This window comes from Cucurbita pepo, chromosome 20, assembly GCF_057944985.1.
Source record: "Cucurbita pepo subsp. pepo isolate OVF chromosome 20, ASM5794498v1, whole genome shotgun sequence".
Lineage (NCBI taxonomy): Eukaryota > Viridiplantae > Streptophyta > Magnoliopsida > Cucurbitales > Cucurbitaceae > Cucurbita > Cucurbita pepo.
The window spans coordinates 10,364,900-10,378,158 of record NC_141817.1 but is presented as its reverse complement, the minus strand read 5'-3'; the positions used below and the strand labels follow the sequence as shown (position 1 = coordinate 10,378,158).

At 35.3% G+C, this 13,259-nt stretch overlaps 1 protein-coding gene across 1 annotated transcript; it reads left to right on the top strand.

Moving 5' to 3' along the window:
• The first annotated feature begins 568 nt into the window (after positions 1-568).
• LOC111783157 (E3 UFM1-protein ligase 1 homolog) lies at positions 569-13,039 on the top strand. Its single transcript, XM_023664056.2, has 20 exons — positions 569-835; positions 1,172-1,483; positions 1,563-1,829; positions 2,138-2,185; positions 3,387-3,452; positions 3,547-3,650; positions 3,937-4,030; positions 4,114-4,170; positions 5,086-5,524; positions 5,613-5,767; positions 6,008-6,073; positions 6,164-6,232; positions 6,327-6,419; positions 6,585-6,650; positions 7,823-7,869; positions 7,960-8,023; positions 10,187-10,264; positions 10,361-10,423; positions 11,590-11,682; positions 12,724-13,039. The coding sequence occupies exons 1-20, from the start codon at positions 662-664 to the stop codon at positions 12,814-12,816; spliced, it is 2,448 nt and encodes an 815-aa protein (XP_023519824.2). The 5' UTR covers positions 569-661; the 3' UTR covers positions 12,817-13,039.
• Positions 13,040-13,259: the final 220 nt, after the last annotated feature.

Here is a 13,259-nt window from a genome sequence, read left to right as displayed (position 1 = left end):
AACGACAATCAACGCCCATTGACCAAGGTGTATTAAATTCCGAGTTTGAAGAGCAATATTATTAACCTTGGTCAAATTACAGAAGAAAGTATTAGGGTGGAGATAGTCGGCTCGTTTCTCAAGATATACGACATAAACGGAGCACTCTTGATGAAGGTAAGAGGGTCGCAAAACTGTCTGTATAAGATACTTTTAAAAAACCTTCAACATCTTCAAAAAGTGTCCATTGGCGTTGACAACAAGAAAGTGAAGAAGAAATCAATGAGTCAAGAGAAAAAAGAATCGAAAAATAGATCTAAGAAGCAACCAAAGGCTGCTCCAATCAGCGAAGTGCAACCTCAAGTCGATGTGTTTCATCAAACTTATCATCTCAATCAAGGAGACCTAGAGGAAGACCACCCGGGCATAAGAGATAAAAGAGAAATGAGACATCAAACTTTTCAAAGAAATTAGGGACATGCTAGAACATAGGGATCAAATTAATATTTAAATTTTTTAAAAACAAGAAATGTATTTTAAATTAATTAGAAATATTTAAGAAATTGAATGAGTATATCTCAATTCCAAATACGTAGCTTAGTGGAGAAAACAAAATTCAATTTCAATTCCTTTGTGGAAGTCCACTTGTTTTCGGGTTTGGCTCTGTGATACCAAAGGCAAAATGGACGCTGAATTGCTAGAACTTCAGCGACAGTTCGAATTTGCGCAACAAGCGAAATCAAGCATTCGATTATCGGAAAGAAATGTTGTTGAATTGGTCCAAAAGCTTCAAGAGCTTCGTATCCTCGATTTCGAGCTCCTCCACACCGTCACCGGCAAAGAATATATCACTCCTGTATGACATAATTTTCTTCTACCATCCACTTGTTAATCGCTTAATGCAAACAATTTTACTGCAGATATATCTGATTCTGTTAAACTGATGAATGTAATTGAAATTTTCTTAGCTGCTTGGTTTGTTTTTGCTCTCTCTCCGCAAGAGGCTTACTTCTTGAAGTGAAGGTTATATGCGAATATATCTTAGGATATTATTAGGTTTTGAACAATGTGTTTTGTTGGAATGGAAAAATTCAATCACTTATGCAATTTCCTTTAGCTGGAAGGAGAAATTATTGTACGACTTCGTATTGGATTGCCATTTCTTTTGTTCTAATGCACTCTAATACAATAGGAGCACCTACGGCGTGAAATATTGGCTGAGATTGAGAAGTTAGGACGCATTTCTTTGATAGATCTTGCGGATAATATTGGTGTGGATCTGTACTATATCGAGAAGCAAGCTGAACAGATTATATCTGATGATCCACGGCTTATGTTGATTCAAGGGGAAATAATATCTCAATCTTATTGGGATTCTGCGGCGGAAGAAATAAATGAGCGGCTTCAGGAATCTAGTCAAATTGCTTTGGCTGAAATTGCTGCAGATTTGCAAGTTGGTTCAGAATTGCTTGCATCCATGTTGGTTCAACGGCTTGGGACGCTGGTAATTTCTGCTCACCTATCATGATCAGCCAAATTTAGGATAAGAAGGAAAATATTTCACTGTGGTTTTGTGGATTTAGGTAAAAGGTAGGCTTGAAGGTGGTCAGCTATATACCCCAGCATATGTTGCTCGGGTTTCTGCCATGGTTCGTGGTGCCACCAGAGCTATTACCGTTCCTACAAATCTAACTGTAATATGGAGCTCTTTACAGCAATTATTGCTAGGAATTGATGGAGCTAGTGGTATAGCTGTTGACGGTTCATTTTTCCAGTCCCTTTTTAATGGACTTGTTAAGGAAAATGAAGTTCTTGGATCACTTCGTGCAGGTGTTCATTGGACACCAAAGGTATGTAATGTTTAACCTTCAAAAAATGTGTACATTTGCAATTTTTTTTTTATTCAATGCTTATTTGCAGTTGAGTTATCTTCATATTTTATCATGAGTAAACCATGTGCTAGCTGATTGCTGCTGATCATTGGAGTTATATTTAATTATAATAGGAAAAAAAATCAGATAGTTGGTGAAGGAGGCAAAAAAGAAAGAAACTGGGTCTGTAAGAGAATAGATACGGCAGTAGTCATACAGATACTTTTGTTCCTCTTATTTTTGAAAATCTAATGTTGTTGTTTGGTTAATGTGAAATTATAATGCAGATATTTTCCATTGCTCAAAAAGAATGCATAGATTCGTTCTTCTCACAGGTATGGAACTCTTATTATTCTACTGTATTTATGTTGTGAAATTATGAATACGGATTTCTTTCTCATTTCTATAATTAATTTTGTGTATCAATATCATTTGAAGGAATCATAGATTTCCTATATCATACTCTTAAATATGAAGCATATGTAACAGATTTGATTTTCGTCTTAGTTTAGGTTAAGTAGGTAGCTATTTCTTAATCTCTTTTAGCTTAGGAGTGGGAGCCTTTATCTTTCCTTCTTTTCCTGGTAATTTTATGCCATTTATATGTTTGTTGTTCTTAATAATAAAACACATGCACAAGATTTTATATAAATATGGTCAGTAAGTGCCTAAACTTATATTGTGAGATCTCACATCGGTTTTAGAAGAGAACGAAACATTTCTTATAAGGGTGTGAAAACTTCTCCCTAGCAGACGCGTTTTAAAACCATAAGGCTCATGACGATACGGAACGGCCAAAGCGAACAATATTTGCTAGTAGTGGGTTTGAGTTGTTGCAAATGGTATCAAAGCCAGACACTGGGCGGTGTGCAAGGGGGTGGGGATTGTGAGATCTCACATCAGTTTGAGAGGAGAACAAAACATTCCTTTTAAGGGTATGAAAATCTCTCCCTAACAGACACGTTTTAAAATTGTGAGGCTGATGACGATACGTAAGGGACAAAAGTGGACAATATCTGCTAGCTATGAACTTGGGCTGTTACATATATATCACATAATATACATAGAGAAATATACATATATTATAGTCTAGTATTGTAATGTAGTTTAGATTTTAGATAAAAATATAGGTTCTTTTATCTAACTCTAAACAAGTTCCGTTCCTTTAATTACTACATTTCAACCTAATCTTGTCTAGCATCCTAATCTTGTTTAGATGGAATGTAGTACTTATGTATTAGGTGAGTTCTTATTAATATTTTGTCTTCATTTTTTCGCCCTCCACCTCCACACATACACACACACACACACAAAGTCTGTATATAACGTGAATCCATGATCTCTTCATCTATTATCTCAAACAGAAAAGACACAGCATCTCATTTTATTCTAGAGACTATTGGTTTCACTTTTGCAACAATTAATTGTGGCTATAACCGAAAACTTGGAGAAGTTTGGACTTAGGAGAGCGTTGGAAAATATTTTTCCTCAGTAATACTATGTGCTCACTTATGTTATTTCTATAATTTAATACAGAATTCCGTCATTAACTATGAGTTTCTGCGAAAACTTGGGATTCCCAACCCCATTCAGTTCTTGCAGGTATTTTGTTTCTTTTATCTCGAGTTTTCACTTTAAAATAATGGAATCTGTCCTTACATTATAAACTTATGGTAGAGATGTTGCTTCATTCTAGTCCAGATATCCTGATGGCATTCCTTTAAGTACTACATTCATTCACCCTTCAATAATTGAAATGTTGGATTCTACTGTTGAGGATATCCTTGAGCGTGGTAGCTGGTAAGGATTATCTTTTGTAATATAGTTAATTTGTCTTTCATATTTGTTGTTCATAAATATTTGGAAGTTGGAACTTATTCCATTTAAAATATTATTTAGACCTGTAAATACCCAGGGGCTGAATGGAACTTAGTAGGAATGTTTTACAATAGATCTTTCTTTATTCACAAACCTTTTTTAAATGCTTAATTTACCTTTTATGTGAACAATTATTTGCACGTTTTAATATCAGTATTCAGTATAACGTTTGCAATGCTTCCCCTGCACTTAATTTCTAATGGCGCAGGACCAATTCTCTTCTTGTTCTTCCTTCATCATTTGAGCCCCAAGATGCATCTAAAATTTTGTTATCTTGCCCATCTGTTCAGGTAGCTCTAAAGGTGAGTATAATTGCGAAGTTGTGCTATTGCTCATTTAATGACATGTGGAACTGAAAAATTATTATGTTTCTTTTTCTTTGCAGTGTAATAAAGCTTTCATATTTGGTGATTCATTTATATTCAGCAATATTTTTATCAAGGTATGGTTTTTTCTTTTAAAATTTTGTTGTTCTTCAGTTTCATAAGAAGAATCTAGGATTCCTTCCGTCTGATGAAGCATGGACATTTTGTTTTCGCCAGGGTGTTTGTCTGACATGTGTCTGACACCCTAATAAACGTGCTTGAAAGAAGTACTTTATTTTTCTAATTTTGGACACGGCTTGGACATGACTCTCAAAAATATTTAACCTTAAAATTAGAAAAAAAAAAAGTTCAGATCCTTATATATTGATCAATCCTAAAGTATTAGGAGGACATCTTCATCCTGTAGTCTTAGCCAACTAATTTCTGTAATATCTTTTAAACATGTTCCCAACATGTCCATGTCCTACTTTTTAAGAAATTGACGCGTCGCCTTGACCTTTTGTCATGCCCCATGTTCATGTCCGTGCTTCTTAGCTTCCTTCTTCTTGTGAATTTGAGTTGTAATTATTACTAGATGGTAGTTGTGTACTAGTTTACTATCTGTCTGCTAGTCTTGACAGGTTTGATAGTTTATACCATAGTGGAAAAGTACCTGGGGAGTTTGGAGTGGGAGGGGGAGCAAGGTTGTGGTTTTACATGATAAATTGGGAGGTTGTTTGTTGAATAGACTTTATGACCATTTTGAATGTCTTGAGCGTTGCATTGTACATGTAGTCATCAGACTTTGACTTGACCTATACTCTCTCCTTTGCCTCTTATCTCTTTCCTGTGCAAATTAAGGAGTTTGGATTTGTAGCCATATCCCAGAATTATGTGAAACTTGTGGTCTAATTTCCAAGATGATGGATAAATAAATGACTCATAAGAAGTAAATCATACGGAACATTTAAAGAACTCTTGAACCTAGTTCCACTCTTTAACTTAATTGTTTAAATTGGTCTACTAAACAATCTTGTACCTGCTTAAGCCAGGATCTCTATGATCGCATGGAGAAGGAAATGGAGACCATGAATGTCCCAGGATCTTCTACTGCCAATATTTCTGGAGATTCACTGAGCATTAGTAAAGTTGGAAATGATCCAAGCATGTCTGCTGAGTCAATTGAACCGGGAAATAATAGTGGTAAAATTGGAGAAATCATGGAGAAAAAGTCAAAGAAAAAGAAAGGTAAATCAACTGGAAATACTCAAACTATAGCTGCTGAAGGTGCTCTGGATGACCAGGAATCTTCAACGAAATCCAAGAAAAACCAGAGGAAAGCTAAGGCTACAACGTCTGTACAAGTGGCAGAGACTAAAGCTGGGGGTAAAAAGGAATCAGTTAAAACAAAAGAGAGTAATATTAATTACCCTACTGAAGAATGGGTTATTGAAAAGCTCAAGACACTGATACCTGATCTTGACGAACATGGTTTGAAACTTGTTTTCAATGAAATTTAAAATTTTATAGTATTTTGCATTCCTTTTAGTCCTTATTCTGGCATACTAAATTGTATTAGGCATAGATGATCCTGCAACAATCCTCCAACCTTTGGTAAATCATCTTAGACCTATGCTGAACAATTCGTGGCGGGAGAGAAGAAAGGCATTATTTACAGAAAATGCAGAGAAAATGAAGCGCTTACTTGACAGTACACAGCAGAAACTTGATGAGGTAAATATAGTTCTATTGCCCTATGTTGGTGGCATCATATGAGTATTTCATTTCAACATTGCTCTCATTCTGTTTTGAATGGGTAATAAGTTTGAGAAGTTGGTGGCATCATATGACTATTTCATTTCAACATTGATCTCATTCTGTTTTGAATGGGCAATAAGTTTGAGAAGTTTATGAGATATTATTGAAAACATACACAGAAGGAACTGTATGCTAAGCTTGCATTTTTCCATGCAGTCTTTCATAAATTTGCAGCTGTATGAAAAAGCCTTAGATTTATTTGAAGATGACCAGTCAATCTCTGTAAGTGAAACGTTTGGTAAATAATTTTTACAGAGATGTGAATGTGAATTGGGTATAACCACAAAAGAGATATTGGTAATGCTTTTACAGGTCGTTTTGCACCGGCATTTGTTAAGAATGTCAGCTGCACCAATTGTGGATATGCTTTTTCATAACTTGGTAAAATTATAGATATTTCTCTTTAATACTTTAATTGAATCCAGAGAATGAGATAATATTAATGTTTTATTAGTGCTATGGATTTCTAATGTAGGATTTGTACAATAAGTTGAAGAACGGAATTGAAGCTGCAGAAATGCAGAATTCAGAACCAGTCTCACTCAGTACTGGAGAGAGAACTACAATTGTACGGGAAAAAAACCTTTAGATGAATCATGTTATGACCATTCGAAAAAAAAGAAAAAAGGGACAGATTATCATGGTTTTTCTTTCATTTGAAACTTCTAAAACGCTTGGCTTGTTTTCAAGAAATGATATTTCACAGTCGTAATTATGTACCCGTGCATTTTAGGCTAAGAGCTTTCCTGGATCTCTGTCAAATAAGGCTGTCACTGTAGCTGAAGCTTTGGAAGGGAAGGTAAGTGATTGATTGCCAAGAAGATAGTGCTTGTTGTGGCATGTATATCATCATTATTATTTTTTTTTTTTTAACAAAAAAAACCTGTTGTAGAGAATGATTTTCGATTGCCTTTTGACTTTGGAAAATTGTGTGGCAGATAATTTATCATATTTCTGCTTCAACATTGTCAATCTCTCTCCGTCTTTTTGTTTTTCCATTCTTCAAAGTTATTGCAAGTTAGGGTTAGAGTGCAATTAAAAATATTAGTTAATGTTGTTTTTAAAATAATTTGATATATGAAAATAGTCATTTGGCAGTTGGTTTTTTCTATGTCCCTTGTATTCTTTCACTTTTACTCGATGGAAATTTGGTTTCTCATCAAAGAATACAGAAGCATAAATTGTTGCAGAGTTTTCTAGTATATAAGTTTTATTTTTTGTTAAGGCTTCTGAATTTAAGTCCTAATTTCTTGATAGATTGATTGCCAAAGTGCTGATCTTCCTTTTTCTTTTCTTTGTCCCATCTTGTCTTATCTTCTGTTTTTAGATTTTAACAGCCACCCGCCAAGGTCTCCGAACTCTCAAATGGACCATTAAATTTCAACAATTTTCTTTTGTTGTCTAACATCACAATCACTTTTTTCATTTAACTTTTTTGTTTGTTAGAGAGTAATGAGATACTATATCTTTTCTTTGTTATTTTTTAAGAATTTATATCAATTTTTAAGCTTCATTTTCAATCCGGCCCATTCACTTTTTTTTCTTTTCTTTTTTTGTATTTGATTTAATTGGAAAACTTCATTTAGTGCATAAACTGAATATTCGGTAACTTAAGTTGAATTTTATATTTTGTGCCTTTTAAAAAATGGATATATTTTACGACATATTTCTATTATATGTTAAGACTTTCAATCAACGAGTTTTTTTCAAGTTTCTTCCAGAAGCACTAAAGCTGGATTTATTTATTGTTAAATTTGCCAGAATGTCTGGTTTTTTATAATCAATATTTGACCGTTCTGAATAGTATTGATTCCAGTTTCTATAGTCGTAATTGTAGATATAGCTTACCTGTTTAGTGCAACTTCTCTTGAAGAAGCTGGTTTATCTGTATTCTAGCATCTGATTGCTAATAATTGGAAGGACAATGCATGTGAATGTTATGACTCAGAATTTTAGTGTTCTATGTAACAGCGGGTGGAGACCTTCGTGCATGCACTGGGGGATTTAGTAGAAGAGAGGTAGCCTTTCTAGTTATTTAGTATTCACCTCTCTCAGAACGCAAGTCATTATCACAGTGGGCTGAGCATATGAATCTGCATTTGTTTCAGTGGAATGATCTCGAAAAAGCTTGACAAGAAATTGGAGAGGACTCTTCTGCATTCATATCGTAAGGTAAGATTTTATAAGATTGTATTCTGATTTTATGGTTTCAAAGTTCGAAACTTTTGGACTTGCATTTACTACGAGATTTTGTCATTTTCTCATATGTTTTTCCCAAACGTGCAACAGTGATTCTCAATTAACTGGGACTTCAAATTTTAGTTTAGGAAAGAAGTCAATATTAAGGAAAGATTGTTACACCTTGCAAATCTAGTACTATAACAATAACAAAGAGAATCTCTTAAACAGCCAAGCTAAGAAATTCACCTGTACAATATTCATAATAAAGTTGTTAAAATGTGTTATTATCCAACACTCATCCTCAAGCTAGTAAAGGAATATTTTCCATTCCCAGTGATAACCAAGTTCGAAAGCTTGTCTGGCAAACCACTCGACTTAAAGTGCAAGCGCTTTCTTGAAACATTATATATAATCTATGTTGCGTCGTTAAGAAATTAACTTTAGATGCTTTTTCCAATGGAATGTTAGCTTCTTCGGTTACGTACACAAACAATGTTGCAACCTTAATTTCCAGCAAGATTGTTGTACAAGAAAGGAAATAAAGCTGACAGCAAGAAATGTACAAGGAAAGGAAGGGAAGATATTTGAGAAAGGAGGAAAGCAATTTGAGAAAAATATGCATGAGAGAGAAGAATAAAAGGGAAAATTAAGACATGGTCCATGAGGCCTTGGGCCAAGTGGGCCTTCTTGCATGGGTTTTTCCCCATGCTCCCCAGTGCCCTGAAATTGGGTTATGTATGTTAATTATTTCCAGCTTAGCTTTTAAGTCTTCAAAAGTGTTCCTTTGTGAGGATATGTTAGGCCTCCAATCTAGAAATTTATAAATAGAAGGAAAAAGGGACTTGGGGCTGTTTCTTATTTTGGAAGTGTTAGGTTTAGTTCGTTTCTTTGTTGGGTATTTTGAATTAGGGAGTTATAACTCCTTTAGTCTGTTATGTTGCTTCTGTTTATATCGTGTCTTTGTAAAGACGGGGGCATCTTGTATTTTATGTGGTTTCTTATGTTATGTGGTGAGATTGATGACCCTATCAAATTAGTCCTTAGTTGTGTGTTGAATTTTCTTTGTGGATTTAGTGAATTGATCGGAGATTCCTATCAAATTGGTTTGAGTGGTTCGAACTGGGAACAAAGAAGATAAAAGAAACTATGGGGAAGGTGGATGAGAAATTTGAGGCTGTTGAGAAGGAAATTGGAGAGATAAGTGAAAGTCTTCAATGTTGACCTGGATTGGAACAAGCCATTGAAGCGCTCAAGGAAAGACGGCTCAAATCTTGTTGACACTTAGTGAAGTAGCTGCCCAGAAAAGAATTGTATCATTAGATAGTGAATGGATACAATGTAATGATTGGAACTTCGAATTGGAGGAAACTTTTTAAAACATATCCGAACAGAACACCATGGTAATAGTGTGGGTGAGGTTTTTGAACTGCGCTGCAAAAAGAAAAGTGGAGATGCCCTTGCTGAGTGTTATTTTGAAGAATAGTGGAAAAATGTTGCTTCTAACAGAAGCTGGAAGGAGCCTTCTGCCTGCGAGATTGGTGTGTTGAAATTCCTCTGATTCAGGGTGGGTAGTTCAGAGGCAATGCCTCTTCTGAAAAGTGTGGAGGCGATGTGAAAAAATGAAAAATACAAAATAGTAATATGATAAACCTCATACATGGTTGTGATGCAATGCTTCGTACTATGGAAAATTACCTTCGTCAATTTCTGCACAAAGAATATTACAATTCTAGAATTGAAATAGAAGCTATTGTACAAGAAAGGAAACAAAGCTGATGGGAGCAAATGTGCCGGTAAAGGAAGAAAATATATCTGATTAATAAGGACAAAAGCATGAGAAGTATGTACATGAGAGCGAGAAGAATGAAAGAGAAATTAAGACTTGTTCTCAAGGCCGTCTTCTTGGATGGACTTTTTCAACATTCGTTCCTTGTTTAGGTTGCTATTGTTGCTGCCATGCTAAGTCCATGGCGGGTCAAAAATATGAAACACCTTCAACTAATAGTTCTTCATAATTTTCTAGTTTCAATAATTTATAACCATTATGTACATGGTTATGCATGCTGCGAAGCATTAAATTGAGAGTCGTCAAGGTCCTTGGTTTTGTAGATCCAATCACTATTTTTTTTATTCTTTTTGTTTTTAAATGGTCAGGATTTGACATCTCAAGTTTCTGCTGAAATGGATCCAATTGCTCTCCTACCAAAAGTTGTTTCCCTTCTCTACGTACAGGTTAGTGAAGCTTGACTATAAAATGAATTAAACTCATTGAACCCGCACCTTAATCTCTCTTGTTCTTGGCTTGTTGATCTGGGTTTCTTTTGATAGATTCATCATAAAGCTCTTCAAGCTCCTGGAAGGGCAATCTCTGTTGCTATTTCTCGATTGAAGGTATGTTTTCTCATAAAACTTGATAAAAGAAAGATGATAATTAAATTTTGTGGCCTGATTAGTGGAATAGCCAGGTGTTTTTTATTTATTTAATTTTTTATTAGAGTAACTGTGCTTGTGTAGCAAATGAAGTTGCACATCAGTATTGTGCTCATATGTTCATTAGGTAAACAACTTAGAGACCCATGTAGAACCGAGAGAATTTCCTGTATACATGGAGGCCGAAATGTCACTACTTTTATCTATTGATGCTATTGGTCTTTGCTGCAAGAATAATCGTTTTCAGAAACTAGTGATAGGGCTAAGAAAACCAAGATTTTATGTTCTAAAATGGAGAATAAGTTGATTTAACTCCTGGAATTACACGAGGTGGATCTAACTTGGTTGGTTCAACCAGAGCTCCTTGGAGAATACTATGGTTAGGAGTCACGCTGTTCGAGTCAATTTGTGAAGCAAAATATTTTCCACCCTTTTTTGGAATTATACATGGTCCAAACGAGCTTCTCCATTTTCGATATCCACTGTTCCTAATAACTCAGTGGCTAGTGTGTGAAACTCTGAAAATTAAGCTGGGAACCTTGGGCTTCGACTTCATCTTAATGCAGCGGAAATTTCTGAATGGCTCACTCTCTCTCATCATTTATCTTTGACTACTTTAAATTCGGTTAAGGACTTTTGGAGTTGCCCTCTTGATCCATTCAAATCCCTTACAGCCAAACAGTGATGGGAAGAGTTGCTTCAGAGTAGGGGGTGGGAGAAAAATCCTTCGTTTAATGTGATTTCAAAGGACAATTATCCTAAGAAAATTGAATCTTTTTTATGAGAGCTGAGTCATGAGGACATAAACACAGTGGATCGCCTCCAAAACGCGTACTTTATTTTTCTCTGTCCCATTGCCACCTCTTTAGTACTTCCTGATTTGCTCATAAGTTCTGGGACATTATTCAGTTTATACAAAATTCAGCTTATTCAGATTGGCAATGCAAAGTTTTTGTTTTGTAAATAGATATATTTATGTTCAGAGTTCATACGTGCTGTTGACTCATGAAACCTGCCATTCCCCTTTTTCATAGGCTAGGTTGATATGTTACCATAAGTAGATTAAATCATTAATTTCATTTAGAACTGCTGAGGCTCCCCCTCTGAAGTTATGTGCTAATTTTCAGGATAAACTGGATGAGTCAGCATACAAGATCTTATCAGATTACCAATCTGCAACCGTGACTCTTCTGTCACTTATTTCAGCTGCTGTCGGTGATGTAAGTGAAATTTTCCTTCTCAAATTAGTGTTTAGCATTTTGATCCAGGATGTCTAGACTTGAGCAAAGAGAACAAGAAATTGTCATTCTGAATTAGGAAGATTGAAGTCTTTAGATTTACTAATGTGTTTTTTATCCAACGTGTAGTAAACTCCTCCAATTCCAGCTCTAGCTACAAATAAGTGTTAGAGGTCTATGATTCTTTGTTTATTTTATTTTACCGCGCACAGGTTATGACCAAAAATTGTATAAAGTCAAAGCATACTCATCAAAAAAAGAAAAAAAAGAAAAAAAAAAAAAAAAGAAAGAAAGAAAGAAAAAAAGAAAAAAGAAAATTACTATGATGACCCCTTTGATTACTTTCACCAGAACTCAAACTTCCATTTCAAATCTGTTATTTTACTTGCGGGGTGCTTTTGAATTAATATTAAGATTCAATTATCTTCCTTTTCAGTTTATCTTTTTTCATATTCCCAAAACAGGAAACTATTTACATTTCTGGTAAGGCCCAAGCCCACTGCCAACCGCTAATCAATATTGTCCTCTTTGGACTTTCTCTTTAAGACTTCCTCTCAAGGTTTTTAAAACATGTCTGCTAGGGAGAAGTTTCCATACTCTTATAAAGAATGTTTCTTTCTCCTCTCCAACCGATGTGGGATCTCACATTTCACCCCCCTCCGAGGCCCAACGTCCTCGCTGGCACTTGTTCCCTTCTCCAATTGATGTGGGACCCCACCCCCAAATCCACCCCCTTCGGGGCCCAGCGTCCTCACTAGCACATCGTCTAGTGTCTGACTCTAATACCATTTAACGGCTCAAGCCCACTGCTAGCAGATATTGTCCTCTTTGGACTTTCCTTTTTATGCTTCCCCTCAAGGTTTTTAAAACGCGTCTGCTAGGGAGAAGTTTTCACACCCTTATAAAGAATGTTTCGTTCTCCTCTCCAACCAATGTGAGATCTCACATTTCTTTTAATCTGGTGGTAGAACTTATTTGCTAAAGAAAGCGCTAACAAATGTTACTGTACGTGTAATTTTTCAGGAAGACGACTGTTCATCCGACAGAATATTGACCAAAAGGGAGTTCCTGGAGAGTCAAATCCCAGCACTTAAAGGGCTAGTTTTATCTGCATAATTAGATCAGGTATGGCGCTGTTCTAATTTCGTTAATTTGATAGACTAACAGGTGATCATATTTTTAGTTTTCACAGTTGGACCTGTATTAGAGTGAAGCTATTTTCTTCAAATTAATCGTTGATTGTAATAGAATGCCAAAAATTTCTGTGTTTTGGGGGCTGTTAGCAGTTAGCACAGGTAAACTTTCATGTGAATAAACAGATTTCTGTATTTTGGGGCAATTACCAGTTATCTTTTAACTATTTTTTTTTTAGGAACGAAAAAATAAAAAAACAGTTTGTCTCTAAACTTTGGTGTTGTATCAACTACTTCGTAATTATTCCAAATGTTGGATTCATTGGTTTTCAATGGAGGTTAAGTTCTATTGCTTTGAGCTGCTGATTGATAGAAATGGTCCAAAACTGAAGGGAAATTGAAAGAAAATCTAGAGTTAGCTTGTTG